The sequence below is a fragment of the Penicillium expansum genome (assembly GCF_000769745.1).
Source record: "Penicillium expansum strain MD-8 chromosome Unknown contig8, whole genome shotgun sequence".
Lineage (NCBI taxonomy): Eukaryota > Fungi > Ascomycota > Eurotiomycetes > Eurotiales > Aspergillaceae > Penicillium > Penicillium expansum.
In genome coordinates, this window is record NW_015971309.1 from 376,446 (window position 1) to 396,997 (window position 20,552).

The 20,552-nt window shown below is 48.4% G+C and overlaps 7 protein-coding genes across 7 annotated transcripts; 3 read left to right on the plus strand and 4 right to left on the minus strand.

Moving 5' to 3' along the window:
- Positions 1-922: 922 nt before the first annotated feature.
- On the plus strand, positions 923-1,834 carry PEX2_004030 (uncharacterized protein; the record flags this gene model as incomplete). The annotated part of the gene is made up of 1 exon (XM_016737681.1): positions 923-1,834. One exon carries the CDS (start codon positions 923-925, stop codon positions 1,832-1,834), a length of 912 nt encoding a protein of 303 aa, XP_016598737.1.
- A 2,418-nt stretch (positions 1,835-4,252) lies between these two features.
- On the minus strand, positions 4,253-5,622 carry PEX2_004040 (putative RING finger domain protein; the record flags this gene model as incomplete). The annotated part of the gene is made up of 4 exons (XM_016737682.1): positions 4,253-4,339; positions 4,631-4,919; positions 4,972-5,462; positions 5,521-5,622. The coding sequence occupies 4 exons, from the start codon at positions 5,620-5,622 to the stop codon at positions 4,253-4,255; spliced, it is 969 nt and encodes a 322-aa protein (XP_016598738.1).
- An 848-nt stretch (positions 5,623-6,470) lies between these two features.
- PEX2_004050 (FKBP-type peptidyl-prolyl cis-trans isomerase) lies at positions 6,471-8,074 on the minus strand (the record flags this gene model as incomplete). The annotated part of the gene is made up of 3 exons (XM_016737683.1): positions 6,471-7,433; positions 7,497-7,931; positions 7,988-8,074. The coding sequence occupies 3 exons, from the start codon at positions 8,072-8,074 to the stop codon at positions 6,471-6,473; spliced, it is 1,485 nt and encodes a 494-aa protein (XP_016598739.1).
- Positions 8,075-8,403: 329 nt separating this feature from the next.
- PEX2_004060 (putative DNA damage repair protein Mus42) lies at positions 8,404-13,577 on the plus strand (the record flags this gene model as incomplete). Its single annotated transcript, XM_016737684.1, has 5 exons — positions 8,404-8,458; positions 8,508-11,776; positions 12,167-12,191; positions 12,249-12,961; positions 13,020-13,577. 5 exons carry the CDS (start codon positions 8,404-8,406, stop codon positions 13,575-13,577), a joined length of 4,620 nt encoding a protein of 1,539 aa, XP_016598740.1.
- Positions 13,578-14,272: 695 nt separating this feature from the next.
- On the minus strand, positions 14,273-16,110 carry zrfD (putative plasma membrane zinc ion transporter; the record flags this gene model as incomplete). Its single annotated transcript, XM_016737685.1, has 4 exons — positions 14,273-14,531; positions 14,583-14,682; positions 14,743-15,804; positions 15,858-16,110. The coding sequence occupies 4 exons, from the start codon at positions 16,108-16,110 to the stop codon at positions 14,273-14,275; spliced, it is 1,674 nt and encodes a 557-aa protein (XP_016598741.1).
- A 492-nt stretch (positions 16,111-16,602) lies between these two features.
- Positions 16,603-18,176, minus strand: PEX2_004080 (serine/threonine-protein phosphatase 2A activator; the record flags this gene model as incomplete). Its single annotated transcript, XM_016737686.1, has 3 exons — positions 16,603-17,088; positions 17,141-17,492; positions 17,557-18,176. 3 exons carry the CDS (start codon positions 18,174-18,176, stop codon positions 16,603-16,605), a joined length of 1,458 nt encoding a protein of 485 aa, XP_016598742.1.
- Positions 18,177-18,331: 155 nt separating this feature from the next.
- PEX2_004090 (uncharacterized protein) lies at positions 18,332-20,196 on the plus strand (the record flags this gene model as incomplete). Its single annotated transcript, XM_016737687.1, has 2 exons — positions 18,332-20,030; positions 20,081-20,196. 2 exons carry the CDS (start codon positions 18,332-18,334, stop codon positions 20,194-20,196), a joined length of 1,815 nt encoding a protein of 604 aa, XP_016598743.1.
- Between the last annotated feature and the right edge of the window lie 356 nt (positions 20,197-20,552).

A 20,552-nucleotide genomic window follows, 5' to 3' on the forward strand; every position in this document is an offset into this window, starting at 1 on the left:
GGACAAATGATTATCATCGAATACGATTCAGCCGCACGGACATTATGGGCCTATAATACATTGTGAACTAGTATATCCAATAAGAGCCCACAACATAGTTAGGCAATCCAGTGATCTCCGGTGTGCATTGGATGCAATGTCTGAGACAAGGCTCCTCCTAAGTAGCGCCACCGTTATTGGCGTTGGTTATGCTGGTTATGGCGGGGTGACTACAATGTCTCACTACCCCTTTGTCTCGTGTCGTACGAGGTTTTAATCCCGTTTATTATTGTACGGAGTACGGAGTACTACTTGAAAAGTCTTCACACAAAATGAAAGTGAATAGACAATAGGATCAAGACTAGGGGAGTAAGACTAGGCAAAGTATGACTTTCCCACAACCAACAAGCCTTATCGCACGTTTTCGTCCTCCAGTCTCAGTGCCTCTGACGTATTTCCTCTTTCGCTGTGCATGTGGTGGCTTGCCGTAGCGTAGCAGACCCTGCTACGCCCCGATGATAACAGGCAAAGCGCGGTCTTGGAGTTGTATTGCCTAGGCATGGCACATGCTCTTTGTGTAGTTTATACTCCGTATACTCCGTAGTATTCCAAGTAACCTAAGTTGCCGTGAATAATACTTTAATATAGAAAGTATGTCCCACTTTAGGGGTGTGGGTTATATACCTGCTTGAGCATCTAGGCCTTCTTATCTTCTTACTACATCTGCAATTCATTTGCAATAGATACAAAGTACCTCCCATGTACTTCATAATTCACCGCTCTCTCTTGTTCATTGTATGATATTGCAATTTTAACCTATTTTCGTTTCACCCCTGCTCAATCAGACTGAATACCGTTTGCAACGCGGAGAAATTATTTATTTCCAGCCTGACCTTCGATCTTCTTCTTGCAAACACCATTCAAATTAGTCTACTCATTCAAAATGCCTAATATCCTCATTGTCAATGACAATGCCTCCTTCGCTTCAAGCGATACCTTCTCTACTCGAGATTCGATAGAGCAATCACGCCACTCACTCCGTCGAAGAAACACAGTTTCCCAGCTTACAAGAAAGGTCTCTAAGAGAATATCTCAAAAAATCCTCAAGGCCGGAGCTCAAGAACATGTGCTGAGCGCAAGGAATCTCAAAGATCTCAACGACGCAGCAGATATTGATCCACACAACCTATGCTCGCCAGCTCATCAAGTTCACGACGTTAAGATATACGACCCTATTCACGAGATCATTGAGGAGGAATGCCCTATATTTGATGTGGAAGCAGCCAGAGAGATGCGTCTTCATCAGTCGTACGCAACCTTCTGTCAAAACTTCACGCTATCGGGGACAACAAGCAGGAGTAGGAAGTTCGATTTATCAATGGGAACGGAGGGGGCAGATGAACATACACAATCCTCTCACACGGATCTGACTCTCAAAAACAACGACACATCGGAATTTTCGGGTTCTCATGCCTCTCCCGAGCACATAACGGTCCATTCAAGGCCCAGACCAAATACAGTCACATTCCCAATATCATACCCATCTACGGATCTTGATGATACACCCATACCACACTCAGCAACTGTCAAAAATACCTCTTCGGAACTTCCAGTCACAGAAACATCAAAAGTCGACGACGACTTTGACAGAATCAGTTCAAGTTTCGAGATAACGCCCAGCTCCAACTACCCCCAACCACCACCTCGCATTATCACCCCGACTGTCTGGATGGACATGCAGCGCAACGAGCGAGAACGCAAAGCAGCTCGACGGCAAAGACTTTTAAACCCGTTTCGGTCATGGTTCATGACAAGCCAGCCCTTGTCGGGGCAGAGATATGAAGTTGGTAAATAGCGGGTTAGAATAACGGGTTCTGCTGTCGGGCAAAGCAGAGCAGGTCTGATATATTGGATGGCTTTCAAATTCGCTGGTTGTATTTTAAATAGAATTCTATCTTAATCAAACAAACAATTCATACTTGCTTTTTGCTTTGAAACATGTTAATATCACTTGCCTGGACCCCGCATGGGCAGTCTCATCTCGCCTCCAAATGCCTGGGTTTCAACGCCATATGCGCCAATCTTGAAATTGGATAGGCTTTTGGGATCTTGTGTGTGTGGTTTGACCCCGCGAGGCTTATCATTGTATATTGTATAATATAAGATACATATGATAGGAACACCACTTCATTTCAACACGAGTTTGCAGAAGCCATGACCTCTTAGGAGGTAAAGTAGACAAACTATGCAGTACCTAGTCATGCGTTTCGTATCTCATTCACTGCAATTTTTTTTAAAAGAAGTGTCTCGGGCATATAAACGAAACTTGAACTCAGCAAGTCATTGATGCATCGGAGGGGTCAGCATACGCCACTATATGATAAGACGATCGTATTCACTCTGCCCAGGAAATCTAACCCGACGCCACCATCTAAATAACCTTCAATGAATTTAAGACAGCTCACCATCCACCTCAGGATGGCGGACCCTATGGCCAGCCCGAAATAATACGACAGTTGCCGCTGCAGTCACTTTCACAACGCAGATCCCATCACCCATAGCAAACCAACCCGTCAAGCCATGCGACGGTACGGGGTACAGAATCTTTCTTGAGGTACAAGTGGGAGGAAACGGCCACAAGACCATTCGGCGCTAAAACTTGTCATGCAGGCTTAAGTCTATAATATCAACAGATATATCTCAGTTTGTGTCCCAAGCGCCCATCTGACCTACTATGATACCGATGGGCTGCCAGGGCTTGAATCATACCCCCTGCTTGTGCTGGGTGTCCTTGTTACCCTCTGTTCCAATCATTTGAAAGGTACTATTTTGGAACTGGCATGTATGCTCGAGAATGATATCTTCGGTATCGATGTGGGGGTCTGGGGGATAAAATGCCATATATTTTCTCTTTTAATAAACAAACAGGTACCAAATTTGAAAAATGTCAATATTAGCTCATTTTTGAATACCGACAAGTCAATGGGAGTGAATTAGTTCAAAATTTGGGGTCAATTTTAAAGATAGATACATAAACAAGCGCGGAGACTCAAAATATATAGCCAGCGAAAACATCGATTAAGAGACCCAACAAAACAAGATATGTGCCAAAAAGTTACATACAGCCAAAAGGAACTTATCTACAACATGTAAAAGTAATAAAACAAGATTAAGAGCTCGGGAGCTTGGAGCTGTTTGAGCATAAAGCACCAAACCAAGTATGCATAAGTAGGCTAACAAAGACAAAAGTCAAGAGTATCTATCCATGGATGAAAAACCTAAGCCTTGGTAAAAAATAGTATATTTGAAATAAACTAAAAGACCTCGCTAAGCTTAACTTGACAAAATAAGATGAGAAAAAGAAATTCACCCGTCTTCAGTGAGGATGTACAAAAGCAAAACGCCAAAAAAATGGACTCGCGGGGAATCGAACCCCGGACCACTCCCATGCTAAGGGAGTATTATACCACTAAACCACAAGCCCAATTTGATGGAGGATGCGAGCATCTAATGCTATATGAACGGAAAAAAGGGTTTCCTCAGAAAAAATTACAAATATGGTGCTTCACCAATGAAAGGGCTACGATGTTCCATACTCCCCGATCGGGATTGTCAACAACGATATTGTTGTAGTACTAGCCGTGTCTAGTTGGACTACAACCCTAAGTCTAACAGTCAAATGGCAACTTCATCACATATAAATGGCACTTAGGAATCATAATCAAGCCGGAACAGTGGAACTGGGAAGGTGTGATGTGATGTAAGGAGAGGCCGATCTCAATGTTAGCCTCGTACCGTTTTTTTTTAACAAGGAATAAATATTCATAATATACTACTAAAGAGAATATTCCTATGGCATATGCACTGGTTAATCCAAACACAAAATGGCAATGTGTGGGATGAGTATGTACATGGAGCAGGGGAAGAAACAGCTTTATGAGACACTCTCTCGCAAAAGACCAGACATGTTTCAATTCCTCATCACACGGATTGATAGACACTCAGAAAAGGGGTATGGAGGAATCGAAAAATCGCACAAGGAAAGAAAAAGTAATCGAACCTGTCGAATCGCTAAAGTTGATAGATGAAGTATGGTGTGAAACACATCCCGAAGACCAAGAAGAAAAAAAAAAAGGGCCCGCCGCGTGCAAATAAATATTGATATGTCGATTCTTCTCATGTGCTGCTCCCAAATCGGTTTGTCAGCCAACTGGTGAAACCCCCTCCACTGCTACCCTCACTGCGGCTGGACCGTCGGTTGCTAGATTGCACCTCATCCGGTGTAGGGGACCGGCGTGGTGAAATCCGATTGTGCAATGAAGACAACGAGGATCGACCACTGCGTGCGGTGCGAGCAGAACTGTGACGCCGTTGGGATCTCGATTGGTCAGGACTATCTTGGATCACTACCGGATTCTCACAGGTGCCTTCTCCGCCTCTGTGGAATATACTGTCAGGTGAAAGTTCTCGGTTTGTGCATATAGCCCATAGAGACTCACGCTGTGTTTGAATTAATACTACGCCGGCAATGCGGACAAGTATCATGTTGGGTCAGCCATGCATGGATGCAGTTGAAATGAAACCAGTGCGTGCATGGTAAAACTGTGACTTCCAAGCCGAGTTCAACATTATCCATGCAAATTGAGCACACTGCTTTCCCTTCAGATCCCATCATCTCTTCGTTAACCTTTTTCTTCGGCAAAGCTTGAACGGCAGCATCAGATGCTGGCGGTGCTGCAGTGCTGGTCCCTCCAGTATTCTCAAGCAGTTGTGAGATGACTCGGTCGAGCTCCTGTTGCGAATATACTGCATCCCCGTTTCGACTCATGTTGAGAATGGCGGACAGGATCGAAAGAGCATGTGGACTTGCCAGGCCACGAGCTCCACGAGAGCTTCGCATGGTTTGTACCCCAAGGTCCGCGCGAATGGCGTCCATGATTCTAGATTCTGATCAGTCTGCAAACAATCAGAACAGATAGAGCCATTACATACTCATTTATATCCATCGGATTGCGGTTATTAGGTTGCGGTGCATCTGTATTGCGGGGAGATAGGCCTGGGTGATAGCCTCTGAGGTGGTCGTCTTCAAGCCAGTCGGGAGAGGTAGAGGATTGAGGATGGAAGGGGTCCTCTCCGTATCCCCTATATCCACGAGGATTTGGCTCCATTAAATTTTGTAGAATTGTATCGAAGCTTTGCATCATCATCGGAACCATAGGGTTCGGGCCATTGTTGCGCTGACTAGAAGCAGTTCCAGTGTCAAGTGTCGCGCTGCTGAAGGAGAAACGGCCGTCGGGTGATCTATATGTGCGCAAGGAGGTGAATGGAGGAGTGCCACTTCCGAGAAGCCCAGGGGCTTGCCGTTCTTGTGTGTCACGTTCCCAAGGATTGTGATCTATCCACGGGTTGGCGCGTGAAGGCGACGGGGAATCGGCACGGTGTGAGGGGGAACCTTCGGAAGGCAGTTCTGGAGGAATCTCAATCTAGAGGAATAGATAATGTTAGAATTAAATCAATCAAGAGAGAAAGCATTCACTGTACTATTTCTGTGAACTCGGATTCACAATACGGGCATGTCAAATCATCCTCCTTTGTCCAAACCCTGCCACAGGCATGGCATAACATGCGGTCGCTGCTGTCCATGTCGCAATACAGACTGATAATGACCTAAAGAGTCATAAGATGTTGTACAACGCAGATGTTAGGATTGAAGCTGATAGAATCGATAAGCACCAGAGCAGTCACGAGTCATGGCCTTATCTGCGGGGAGTGATCACAGTTGGCTAGATGACCATCATAAAAAAAAGATTATTGGACAAAGAAGAACAGGAAGTGATGGAGGGGTTAATGTATCACACACGTGGCAAGGTAACGTGTTAGAACAAAGAATAATCGGAAGGGATTACTTGATTTAGTGAGCCTTAAGAGGCTCTAGAGAGGTTGGGAGGTTGGCTGGAAAGAGGCAATGACGTTGATCAGCAATCGCCTCCATAGCCTCAAAAAGGCAAAGGGAACCACCCGTGGACTTATACCCGAGACTACATGTATGAAACAAAAAATATCCACGTTTCATATATACAAAAATAAAAGATCATGCATCAGGCAGCCCTATTCCCTGTTATTTAACATTGGGTTTCATATCGGGGAAGTTTGTTGCGACGCAAGGGCAAGAGGGGCAAGGTATACAGCCCCGTATAATCAGAGAAAAAAAAAGGTAAAGAAGCAATCCTCTTTTTACACTGGAATAGACATTAAGACTCAATCATATGATCAATTCATAAAGAAACTAGTACAAAGTATATAATAAACAGCAATAAATGGTCACTTTTTCCATGCAGGGATACAAATTCCTCGCGATCATCTCATCCCTGCCAAATGCAGTGGGGGAGTGAACTGAAAAAAGAGACAGCAATGGATATCACAGGAATGATGCAATTGAACCGGTAACCTCAAACACCCCGATGAAAAGACGGATGGCAATATCGAGCAGTTTACTTAATCTCGAGGAGCTTGACGTCGAAGACAAGCTTAGAGTTGGCAGGGATGCCGGGGAGGGCCTTCTTGCCGTATGCGAGAGCAGGAGGGATGGAGATGCGACGCTCACCACCGACAGCCATGCCGGCGACACCGATGTCCCAACCCTTGATGACTTCGCCCCTTCCGAGCTTGAAGGTGAAAGGCTTGCCCTTCTTGTTGGAGTCGAAGACCTTGCCGTCCTCGAGCTTGCCGATGTAGCGCATAGCGACAGTGTTACCGCTCTTGGCAGCAACACCCTTTCCAAGCTTCTTATCGTCCAGCTTGACGCCACGGATCTCCTTAACGCCGAGAGTGCCAGTGGGCTTGTCGCCGGAGGGAGTAGGGCCCTGCTCGAGGTTCTTGGCGAACTGGACCTTCTTGTCGGTCTTGGCCTCCTTCTTGTCATCCTTCTTCTCCTCCTTCTTAGCATCCTTCTTAACATCCTTCTTGACCTCCTTAGGCTCAACAGCGGCGGCATCGCCGTTGTTCTTCTTGAGCTTCTTTTGCTGGGCCTTGGTCAAGGCGGGCTCCTCAGCCTTGGTAGACTTGGCCTTGTTGGCCTTGGCCATCAGATCATCCAGGGTGACTTCATCCTCGGCGGCGCGCTTGTTCTTGCCCTTCTTGGACTCAACAAGCTTAGGGGCCTCCTCCTCACTCTCGACCTCGGTGATTCTGGGGTCCTCAATGTCATCAAGGTCATCGCTCTCATCATCATCCTGCATGGCCATAAGCTCATCCATGTCGAGCTCATCCTCATCGGGAGACAGGTCGTAGTCATCCTCGTCCTCATCATCGTGGTCATGGTCATGGTCGTGGTCGTGACCCTCATCGAGACCAATGACGTAGTTACCAGTCAGGAAGACAGTGTGGTTACCAGTGACCTTGAAGAACACGGGCTCACCCTCGCAGACAGTGATATCCAGAGGCTGTTGGTAGATCTGTAGGGGTATTAGACGTCAATATTCAACAAGTGGTGAAACCAAATAGGGTGTTGTTCTTACCTGGCTGGGGCTGAGGGTGCAGATAACGTTCTCATCGAGCTCCAGACCCTCCTCGGACTCTGAGTCCTCATCGTCAAGGGCAGGGCCCTTACCCTTGATGAGCTTAGAGATGGCAGCCTTCAGGTCGAAGTCCTCATCATCATCCTCCTCATCATCATCTTCCTCCATGGCGTCCTCGAGGTCCTTGAGGGCAGCAGCTGCCTTAAGCTTGCGGGCCTTCTCCTTGTCACTAGGGCCACCGTTGGACTCCTCCTCATCGGATTCCTCCTCCTCCTCATCACTGTAGTCCTCATCATCCTCGTCATCCTCGTCAAGGTCAAGACCGGGAGGAGCGCGAATAATCTTCAGAGTGGAGCGGGAAGGCTTGCTTGAGTCCTGGTCATCCTCGAACTCTGGGGCCTCATCGGGATCGATAGCGGCCATGCTGATGCGGAACTAGATTCAATGTTAGCATAAGCCATCAAGTAATTGATCATCACAGCAAGACTGACCGAAGCAGCAGCGTTGGGAACTGCTTGAACCATGGCACCGGGAGGAACCCGGAGCGCATAGACTGCGACAGGCTGAACGGCAGACATTGTGAATAATTAGGATAGATTGAGGGAGGTGAAAGAAGATCAAATTCAAAAAGAGAATGAACCACGTGGAAAAGGATGTGGATGGAGGGAAGAAAAGAGAAGAAAAGAAAAGATGCTCCCAAGCAACAAATGCGGCAAAAAATTGGAGAAAAAAAAATCGATCAATGAGATCAACGAATCATTCACCGCTGGTGTGTTGCCACAGGTGACCGCTTTCCAAAAGCTTGGATCCACGTGATGATTACCGAGCTTCGCGCGAAAGGGCATGGATGTTTCCCTCTTTCGTCTTTATACTGTCTTATTGGTCATGATGGTTGTTGTAGCCCAAAATGGGCTCCCGTCATGAGATAAATTCTAGTGCAGTGCGCAAACGCATTGAAAATCGTACGTTCAGTCCAAATATCAGTCCCCGCTCTTATCTGACTGTGTCTAGATGACTTCAATGATGAAGCAGGAGAGGAATATGAGGCCTCCAGCTTCGGCGGGTTTGGGGACTATATGCGCCGGAAAAAATTGAAGTTACAGAATCTTGACGCAGAAATTCGAGCATCAGCTGGCGATTGCCCCCCAATATTCCGTGGTGTAGTTGCCCATGTCAATGGGTACACTCAACCTTCTTTGCAAGACCTGCACCGTTTGATTGTCAGCCATGGGGGTGGCTTCCTTCAATATTTAGATGGCAAAACTACAGCCACTCATATCATTGCTAGTGCTCTGACACCCAAGAAGCGTGAAGAGTTCCGCCGCTACCGCATAGTGAAACCTACGTGGGTGACAGACAGCATCAAAGCAGGACGTCTACTGCCATGGGATGAATTTAGAATAGTAGACGAAGGTCAAGCACAGAGGGTGCTCAAGTTTGACGATGGCCGGTTTACCAGCCAGACAAATACCCCTCGCACAGGTTACAAAGAACAATCAAGGGCTAGTTGGTATAACTCTCAGCTCCGAGATATGAGCACAACTGAAGCAGGTCTCGACTCTTCGTTAAAGCCTCTGATCCCATCTACGCGGTCCAAGGCCCCGCAGATGGTCACACCAACCATGCCGAGCCAATCATCCCAGTCAGACTATGGTGACTTCCCTAGCTTTACTATGGAGAAAGAGGAGGAAGTTCATGATCCTCAGTATCAACAAGAGACACCAGCCAATGATGTAACACAATTTACAATCCCACAACAAGCTCCCAACTCCGACCAAGTGCCCACTTCACCAGATCCATTGGTTGACCTCGAGTCAACCTCGCCTCTCGACCAAATAAGTCCATCAAAACCCGCTTTGACCTCTGAAGAGTACAATGCACAGCTCCTTTCCGACCCAAGGATGCAGAAGTCCTCGGTTGTCAATCCGGAATTCCTGCAGCAGTATTATAGAGAGTCTCGCCTCCATCATTTGTCAACCTGGAAGGCGGATTTGAAAGCCCAACTGCAGGCCGCAACGAAGGAAAATGCACAGTCTCAGATATCGAAAAAGAAACCCTTCCCTGGATCAAGACGGTACATTCTACATGTCGACTTCGACTCATTCTTTGCGGCTGTCTCGGTTTTAAAACGCCCCGAGCTCCAAAACAAGCCGGTTGCTATCGCCCATGGCTCTGGAGCAGGCTCTGAGATTGCTAGTTGTAATTATCCTGCACGTGCTCAAGGTGTTAAGAATGGGATGTGGATGAAAGGAGCTTTGCAATTATGCCCCGATCTCAACGTCCTGCCGTATGATTTCCCTGCCTATGAAGATGCGAGTCGCAAGTTCTACACCTCGATACTTGCTATTGATGGTACGGTGCAAAGTGTAAGTATCGATGAGGCTTTGATTGACGTCACAAATCTATGTTTGGAAGCTGGCGGCTCAGATGGAAAGACTATATCAGAAGGATCAATTTATCGCGAGCAAGCGAAAGCGGATGAAATTGCCCAAGCTTTACGCGATTCAATCAAGGAGAAAACCGGATGCGCAGTCTCTGTCGGAATTGGCAACAATATTCTGCTCGCAAAAGTGTCTCTCAGAAAAGCCAAGCCTGCTGGGCAGTTTCAATTAAAGCCAGATGCTGTTCTGGACTTTATTGGAGATCTCACAGTTCGCGATCTTCCTGGAGTGGGCAGTAGCATGGCAATCAAACTCGAAGAGCTGAGTGTGAAGTTTGTCAAAGACCTCAGAGATCTCCCAAAAGAGAGACTGATATCTGCCCTGGGACCCAAAACTGGAATTAAATTATGGGAATACGCTCGCGGAATTGATCGAACCGAAGTCGGCGATCAAACGATGAGGAAATCTGTTTCGGCCGAGGTAAACTGGGGGATTCGATTTGTCAATCAGGACCAAGCAGATGACTTTGTGCGTTCTCTGTGCGAGGAGCTGAATCGAAGATTGATGGAAAATATGGTGAAGGGAAAACAGCTCACCCTAAAGGTCATGCGTCGATCGATGGACGCTCCTCTAGAACCGGTCAAGCATCTCGGCCATGGAAAGTGTGATACATTCAATAAGAGCGTCGCTCTTGGTGTTGCGACCAATGTACCAGAAGTCATTGGGAAAGAGGCAATATCGATGTTGAGAAGTTTCAACTTTTCGCCTGGAGACTTGAGAGGTCTTGGTGTACAGATGACCAAACTCGAACCAATCAAGTCTGGCCCTTCAGGGCCCGAGAGCAGCCAGCGACAACTGAAATTCCAGAAATCTCCACCTCGCGAGAAAGTCATTTTAAATGCAGACCCTGACGAGCTGGAGAGTCCGCAGAAAGATGACTCTGTTCGTATTCAAGCGGATCCAGTACTCAGCGATAGTGCCCACAAGCCACTCAACATCTCGGGGTCTCAGTTTATCATGCCCACTCAAGCAGATCCCAAAGTCCTTGCCGAGTTGCCTACGGATATCAGATCAAGACTCGTTGCACAAGCAAAGCCGCGCCAGGATCCTCGCTCTGGCTCTCCTTGTCCTCTCCCGCGTGAAGCACGACAGCCTGTCCAAGCAGACCTTCCCCCGCAGTCCCAGCTTGACCCAGATGCATTGGCGGCTTTGCCTGAAGATGTCCGCCAAGAAGTATTAGGATATTATAACCACCCAGCCACTAACGTTGCGCCGCCGCTGGCGCCGGCCGTACCAGAGTCGCGCCCATCAACCTCTAGCTCTCTCAAGCTGAGAAGACCAGTCTCGCCACCAAAAAAGAGGCGTGGTCGCCCACCCAAGTCGGCGACGACTGCGAACAAGCCTAAGCCCAAGCCTCTGGATCAGTCAAGCTTTGGATTCGTTCTTTCACGCCCAGCGGCTGTATCTGCTAGTTTGAATGAAGAGGCTTTGTCTAGACAAGTGTCACCAAATGTCGAAGAGCCAGCCGAAGCTTCAGCCGAATTCCTTGCTGCTCTACCTGAAGATATCAGACAAGAACTTCTTGAAGAACAACAACGCTCCCGCATGCAACAGCGCCTGCGAGCTACTGAACCTGCACAAAGACCTCCATCTCGGGCACAGGAGGCTCCTCCTGCACCAATTGCCGTAGAAAAACTTTTACCTCTACCGCCACTCCCCAAACGTCCCGTATTTACATCACAGCGTCTGTCCCAGTTACCAGATCTGCGAGATGCTGTTGGCTCATGGCATGAAGTCTTTGCAGATGGCGGCCCGTACGGTGATGACGTTACTTCGTTATGTAAATATCTGTCCAGTGTGATATTGCAAGAGAAGGATGTGGACAAAGCTGTTTCAGTGGTGCGTTGGCTGATGTGGTTGGTCGGTGATCATTCGCAGCAGCAGGCGCCTAAACAGCCACAAGGGTCCCGACCCGAGGGAACTATAAGCTGGGAAGAGGCTATAGAGAGCATGCAGTATAGTGTACAGGTGGCTCTAGAACAGAGAGAGCTCCCTCCGGTGGACTTTTTGTAAATTATACCCAAATGTTAAACTTAACATCGTTGACTGTATATACCTAACTGAGCCCACAAAGGTCAATAATTTATGCAAGATCTGCATGCATACATTGTAAACATACCTAGGTGGTACTTATGTACGAATTGGACAAATTCTGAAAGAGAAGAAAGCGAGAAAAAAAAGATCAAATAAAGTATTGAGAGGCGAAGATGACATGAAGATGAGGCGCAGATCAAGGTGGAGCCGTGGTCCACGGGTACGGCCCACATCTGTCAATCTTCTACCCCGTACGGAGTATATTCGCTGTGTTTAGACATTGAACCCATCATGCCGCCTGTCACCAACGGTCAATTCTCCTTCAATGTCGACACATTCTATGTCGCCGCGTCGGGAGGACAAATCCACCGCCGTGCAGCGCCAGCTGAGATAAAAGCTCTTTACGATACCTCGAGGGCAGACAAGAGCACACCGGATCACCCAGGCCATTGGTATGAAGCACAGCTCCTTCACTATGGCCTGCCACCGTCAAAGGTCAAGGCTACTGCTAAGATAAGGCTCTTGAAAGCCGTGCAAGATGGCGCCCTGAGTGTCCCCAAGGAAAGCCTACAAATCGAAAAGAATCTGAAGAAGGAATGGAAGAAACAGGATTCAGAGGAACTGCCACAGGCAAATACCAAGATCACAACGACGAAGACTGTTACTACCAAGACTATCACAGTTTCTAAGACGGTTGCGTGCAAAACCACTGAGAGCAATACTACTGCATCCAAAGCCGCGGCTAAACCTGCGGCGACGAAGGCTGCTGCCAAAAGCGCAGCTGCCAAGCCAGCTACGCCTCAAACTGCCCCAGCCAAGAGAAAGAGGACCTCGAATGACGAGGAGACAGCTAATCAACCACAGACTGCCAAACGCCGCGTGTATGGCAAAAAGGCCCAAGACAACACGAATGACCCCAAGCCGAGCGGATGGCCTGAGCAGCCTGAGTATCAGGATGCGCCTCCCTCGTATGAATTCGCCTGTGGAATGGTAAATCTCCCCCCCAATTCACAAACACAAAGGGCACGTAGCTAACCCACCCGAGTAGAACGGAGAACATCCTTACGATGCATTAGATGAACAGATGAACATTGACAATGCGAGCTGGTTCAATGCATACTCAGACCCACCATCTCCACCCCGAACCCTGAAACACACCCTGGGCCTACTCAACGGGACGTACAAAGTTCGTTCCTCTGATATTGAAGACAGCTGGCCACACGCTATACCATCTGACGGGATCACCTTATCCCTCCGCCTTAATGGACGGGAGATTTGGGGAGCATACGAGTTCGGGATGTTTGAGGGTGTACTGTGGATGCCAGAAAGACCCATGAGGCCCTCCTTTGGTAGGATTCCGTTTAAGTGGCGTGGACGGGAGACTGGTGAGGGTGAAATGAGCATTGAAGATGACCAGGAAGGTTGGATTGAGTTTTTGGGTGATGGTGATATTGTTGGGATGATCAGCTGCTACGGAAATCAACATTTCCGAGGTCAACGGATTGATAGTTTTGTCCGGACAGCTAGTGATCTGCGTGATGAATGGGATGGCTACAATGAAGAGGAATATGAACGAGAGAGAAGGAGTCGGTGGGGTCGGTGGTAAATTGTGAATGCTGGCGAATGAATATCTCGTTTCAATGATTCCCAGGTGGTCTCCGAGGAATATGGACGAAAGAGCAGGGCCTGGTGGGCCGGGTGATATATCGTGAAAGCTAGCTAATGGATATCTTGTCTTAATGATTCCTAGATGGTCTATTTGACCCTAGTTCAAGCTAGTCTGGCAAAATCCTCCCTGGATGGAATAATGATCACGGGTGATACCGCATTAGGAAGGTCAGCAATGGTGAAACTGGCCAGGGTTTCGATCCTCACCAGGAGTAGTTGGGACGGATAATCTTTTTTTGCTCCTTTCCTATATCAGCCCTTTACCATCAGAATCTCTTCCCTTAGCTTGTATCGGGGTATAGTGGTGGAGTAGCTCTATCTAACAGGAGATTCTAATATCATATAACACTCATATTGCTTTAGTTTCTCTTCTATTGCACCCACCTCGAGGAGATACAATGCACTGTTAGCATTCTTATCAACTTGACACTAGGGGTTACAAGCAACACCCTCTGTCGGTATCTATATTTTTGCTATATATACTGGAAAGCCAACTATAATAACGTCCCTGACCAACGTTCTATGTACAGGCTTCACTCAAAAGTTAACCAGCTGCGATTCTACTGACGAACGAATCCGACTGTCCGGCCTGTAACAGACCAAATATTCCAGAGCATCCACACCGCGGAGAGTTTAGGCCCAGGCGCCAACGATACTCATGCAGAAAGCACCCAAGAATACTAGGATGCAGGCATAAACTCTTCTCTTCCCACGAAGAATGCGCCAGCTCTCATCACTGAGAAAGTCCTCCGACATCAACTCCACAAGCGAGGCAAAAATCAGAAGTCCAGCTGAAATGGCATTCATGACGCCGACAACAAGTAGACCGACCTCCGAGTCGGGGCTGTAAAGTGTATGGGTTGCCAGGCCAATAGCCTGCCCGATTGGTGTTCTGGACCTTGGTCAGCACCATTGAGTTTAAAGTGAGTGGGAGTTAACTTACGTGCATCCATACGCAAGGGACATGATCCAAGGCTGGAGTTGCTTCTCTGACCAGGGAAGCGAGGCAATACGGGATCCAAGAGCCAGACCTTCAAATGTTTCTGTAGTCGATTTAGTCAAATGCACTGCTCTGATTAAGCATATGGACATGGAGAACTCACGATGGAATACAATGGCAATTAGTAGAATCACAAATTCACTGCCAACCGACACACTGAGTGACATGCCGATAAACACGCTGTGGAAAAGAATGCCCATCTCAAGAAGGTAGACCTGCATGGTCTCTTTTTTCTGCTTCTGCTCGGGGGTTAAGGCGAAGGTATCGTCATGACGCTCCACATCTGTCTCGATAGCCCCATTATCCTTCTCGTGATGAGTTCGAATATCAGGCGCAGATGAAACTCGAACTATGTCTTCAGTGCCTTCACCCATGCGATTGATAGCTCGGCTAATGCTCGCGGACCTTCCAATTAGCGGACCCATATCTCGCAGATGAGATCGGCCATCCATTCTAGCGGCGTGTGAGATCGGCACCCTAGTGTGCTTGGGGTATGCAGGGACATCAAGGGTTGGGATTGGAGCAGCTGTCCTGGAAGCTGGCTTTTCGGCTGGCACCTGGTTCCCTCCACGGCAGATACTCTGGGCTGGACTGAATACCATTTCGATGACCGTGACGAGGAATATACCACCCAAGGCAATGGCACCCGGCATGGCAGGGTAGTCCTTTGTCCAGAAATTAGATAGACATGGGTCTCCCAGCGAAGTAAACGCCGTCGGAAGGAGATGCACAAATGCTGTGGCGATGAGGACACCGGTACCGAAATGGGTGACGAAAAAAAGGAATGCGGGTGGGATATGCATTCGTGGGAATCGAGTTGCAAGGATGGGGAATGCGCACGCAATGCTCGAAGTGGCTAGGATGATGAAGAGGGCTGCAACGTGTAGAGGTAGGTCGTATGCACCGCGGGTACCTCCCTGAGCACAACTTGATCGTTTGACTGGCTCCGTATACTGCTGTGTAGCAGGTGCTTCCAGTATGAGAGGTTGTTTAGATGTGAAATACTGCTTCAGACTACCGAAGGAGATGACTGCCGAGACAAGAAGCACGGAGAGGAGCCATAACGCCCAATCCTTGATACTTTGGTATGATGGAAAAACATCTTTATTTGGATTAAGCCCTGTGTGGCCAATTCCAACATGAGTATTTTGGGGAGCGAGACGTCCTGCTCACTCGTTAGAAGGTTATTGTTTAAAAATATATGCTTGCTGTTCATACCTGACATTGTCAGGGACGCCTCGCACCCCGGGCTAAGGTAATTCCCTGCATCCTTTTCCTCTAGCGGAGGAATGCCCTTCCAATTAGAACTTCCCCCCAGAGTGCCTGGGCCAGAATCATCGTCTTTGTTTTCACGGGTGTTTGAAATGCCATTGAGGTCTTGGCGGGTGGTCAGGTCGGGAGAGAGCAAGCGCGGGTTCTGATTCCACCCATCGTGCAGTAGGGTGTCGTCAGTCCGAGATGGGCAATTCATGATGCTTTGATATTGAACCGTGCTTTTAACTGACTATCTGGACTCAGTGTAACAAGTGAAAATAATCAATTCGCCCCCATGGGCTTAAGGCAGCACCGATCCCGAGGGCTTGGCATTGGGTGGACTCCGGCCCGATTTTTCTTGGCAATGGACCATCAACTATCGCCGTGATTCGCCCAGACAACCTATTCGATCCGGTATTGGCCGAACCGTGAATCCCTGGGGCAAGATGCTTGCGTTGCAAGCACGAAGAAATCTGCGATATGGAACCGAGGCTACCAAAACGTAACTTTAGACAAAGGGGCCCCAGAGCTTTAGGTCTGGCGCGGCCCCGGGGCTGATCCAAGATTACCAATGGATCAGTAGGACCTTGGGAGAAACAACAGCCGGGGGCCAAATTCAGGTTGATGGGTATCTCTCAATTGATATAGGAACTATGTGTTACAAGAGCACAATAGTATACATTGGTATTCGTATCACTTTTCTTCATGATCATTTTGCCCAGGGAGCCTTGGTATGCACATCGGCATTTCCAGTCTGTGAAGGCGAAGGCCGAGGCTGAGCAGACCAAGGGGCTCGGGTCGGTGCCATGGGGCCTGGAGGCACCCTTGAAGTATCTGGAAGAGCAGAGTTCCCTCTGCTCGCACCACTAGGCATCGAGTTTGGAATTCCCTCTCTACGCACCCCAGTCCATGGGGCTGCTGTCGAGGCCATCGGGGGAACAGCCTGCGTGCCTGCCCCGGACTTAGCCCAGGGAGCCTGGGTGCCACTCCCAGGTATGGGACGGGAAGCGGCAACAGAAGGGTGGCCAGAATCCGGCGCAACAGGCCGTGCCTGAGGACCAGATGTGGCATGGACTGTGGAAGGGGGCAGAGGCGCATTTGGATCACGGTCCCAGCTGAACAGAGACCCGAAAGAGAAGTGCTGTACCACGGGGAATTTTGAGAGCACTTCCGCGTTGTACATCTTGATCATTCCCTGGTGTAACCTGTCAGCGAGAACATCCCCACAGATTATCAAGACTGCGAACCTTGTTGATCTTGCCCCAGCCAGCTCGAATGCCAGAAATATCGAACAACATGGGGCTGTGCTCCCAGAATGGGCCTCTCTTCACATCATAAATGAATCCGATAGCGGAGAAATAGAGATTAGTTTGGCGTTCCCTTTCAACAACTTTTGCATTGGCAACCCCACCCGGGTCGGGTGCATTGGGTAGTGAGCCTTCTTCAGGAGTTAGGTCAGTATCATTGATTGCAGGTGATAATTGTGCAGATCCAAAGATATAAGGGGCGAAGGAGTGATCATCAAGACCCCACACGCCGTGGGAGCCAGCAGGCTCGAGGTTGTATGTCTTAATAAGTAGTCTGATAAGCTCTAGGTATCTATGTGACGACAGTCAGTAAGGGAAAAAGCATATCTGGCGTGGTAGATTCTTGGGAGACGCACGGGTGGATGATTCCGATGACGATAGCTCGTTCCTCCACGCCTGGACCGGCGTTGGGAAATCCATTCAGCTTCCATATTCCACCCAGGAAAGCCAGGAAGCTCAGTTCATGCCCAGTACCATAGTCCAATCGCTGGCCACTTCCCCAGCTGCCCAAGAAGTACGATTTCAACTCCCTCTCCGCCGTTGCGCCCTCATCCGATAATTTCCTATCCAGGAGGTCGGCCGGTAGGCATTCCTTCAGAAGGTCGGATGCGCGACTTTCGACCACTTCAGACCATCTCCGAAAGCTTATATTTCCAAACCTCCGCGGGCCGGTATCTGGTGGAACCTCCTGTATGATATCTTCGAGTCTCGAGAGAAGTCGCTGCAATTGTCGGACCGGAGCAGAGTATTGTATCGCATCGCTGTTGATAGTCCAGGTTTGTAGAGTGTCATCGGATACCTTTACTGGAAACATAGATCGGTTGAGTTGTAGTATCCACGTCATGATATCAGTATAGGCTTTGGAGGTTAGGAAAGTCGATACATCTTGTGACTCGTGGATCTTTTTGCTTGGTTCGATAAAGGCGTGCGGTGTAGAGTCCAAAGTGGACAATACACGAAAAACTGGGTTAGCCATGTTTGCTGAATGAGAAAATCCGAGGTTGGAGTGAGATGAGGGAAAGAAGGTTGGAGGGGAAGCGGGATGATGTTATTTGCGGCTCCACTAGAGCTCTTCCCTTACCGCGTCTTGTCCTCTTTTTTTTTTAAACTTCCCCACGCGTTTTCGAGAAGATGGCGCCAAAAAGATCCAATCAATCTACTGACTACAGTCTTGGACTCTTGAATAATATCAATGTACTCGGGCGCGACACCGTGAAAATACAGGACCCCAAAAGGCGCCGCACCACCCATGCCGATGTCTTTGATCTTCCTATTTCCCCCTCCCCGACAAAATCTCGGAAGACCCCTCAAACCGAACCAAAAACTACAAGCCGGTTGAATTTGCGAAACCGTACGGTGCTTAGATTCACGCGACCGACTCCACCTCCTAACGTTTCCAACAATGAAGAAGACAACGGGCTAAGCAACGACGAATCCGGGTCAGGCGATAGCGAGTCCGAATTAATTCAACATGGTCTCAGTGGCAGCGGAGAGGAAGAGTTGTATGATAATCGGGACGAGCTTCAGCGTCAGGCTGAACATGATCCGTTTCCCGAACCAGTCGATCTGTTCCCAGCTGAAGATGAGGATCAAGCTGATGATCAGGTTGGATACGAAGCTAGAAATGCACAAGCAGATGCATCTAGAGGCGGATACGAAGATGAAGCCGAAGAAGAGATAGATACTGAAGCTGGAGAGGAACCTAGGAACGCACAAGACGATGCATCTGGAAACGGATCTGAATATGAAGACGAAGAAGGGGCAGATGATCAAGCTGGAGAAGAAGCGATAGACGCGCGAGACAATGCGTCTGAAGACGAATCCGAATATGAAGATGAAGAAGATGCAGAAGATGCAGAAGATGAAGAAGATGAAGAAGAGACAGGCGATCATCCTCTAGCTGAGGTCCAGAATCATTCAACACCCACCCAGCAGATCACAATTGCAGACGCTCTCGAGGCGCAAATCCTCGAGAGTGTACCAATGAACCAAAAGGATAGCATACATATAAGTCGCGTGTCAGCAAATGCTCAAGAATCGCAAAATGCCTCGTCGCAGCTTCAAGAAGTACCAGAGACACCAACAATCCAGTCGGCCCGCCCAAATCAGGACCATCGAAGCACTCGCTCAGATATCTTCACGTGGCTGACCGAGACCACTAAAGAATCCGGCTTCAAGGATACCTGGGAAGCAATCCGCAGAATAAGAAAAGCTCTCAAGGCCCACGCTGATCCCTTCACGAAAGAGCATTTCAGGGGTATCATAAAGCTCATTGAGCGGCTACGAGGTCTGTTCGAAACTATGGCCAAGGATCCTGCTTCAGCTTCTCCCTTGAAAAACCAGTGCAGGCTCATCGCCAACAGCATCTTTAAAGAAAACCAGTGGATCGTTTACACCGAAGCTCCTGAGGATGAAGATGACGGTGCACACCTAGTCAATCAGCTCGAGGCCCATATTGTTCCCCGATTGATTGACCTGATCATACTCGGATTCAAGACCTACAAGACTATAAATGACCAGGGAGCGCGACATTTTTGCATTATCCTGGATTTGCTTTGGGGGTCCTGTGATAGGATATCTTCTCTCGCCCAGATGCATTATGATATTAGTGGGGGCGTGATGGCTCATTCTAAACTGGCGATGCGACACGTGAAGACTCTCAAGGATGCACTAAAAGACGGCCGGCTACGCGAGACACCTCATCGTATTCCCCAACGCCCTCTAGCGTACAGGCAATTTGAGTTGGAAGAGGTCGAAAGCCATATTTCTTGTGGACGGTGGACCTCTGCAGAGAAGAGTGCACTCCGTGATGGGTTACAATTATACGGGGGTAAGAGTTTTCATTTATCATGCTATATGCTATTCTGACGGTATCACCAGGGGAAGATCGATATATCGATATCAAGTGTGACAACACAATCGGCGGCCAACTCTCCGAGCGCATCCTGCAAGATATCCAGGGCCAAGCAGTCAAACTCGGATTGGATGATCGATGACCCAATCAAGAGTTGGGAGGGACATGATTAGGTGGAAGATTGCATTCTGTAGTAGATTTGATTTCATATACCCTTTTGCGAGAATGGAGTTCATAGAGAGAAGATTTTGAATATATCAGAGTACCTAGGTGCTAGTATGGCAGTACAAGCTATGTGGGGTGCCGCGAACCACAAACTGTGAACCACCGGTGTTCGGTTGAATATCCATGGTTGCCAACTATCTTTGCCTCGGCTGAAGCCTTATTATCTTCTTAGGGGTAGTGCAGATATTTTAGTAAAGTTCGATAGGATATAGTTCGATATCGGTGAGATGGCCTGGTGATAGGATCGGGATTTTTGTCTTTGAGCTCCTGATT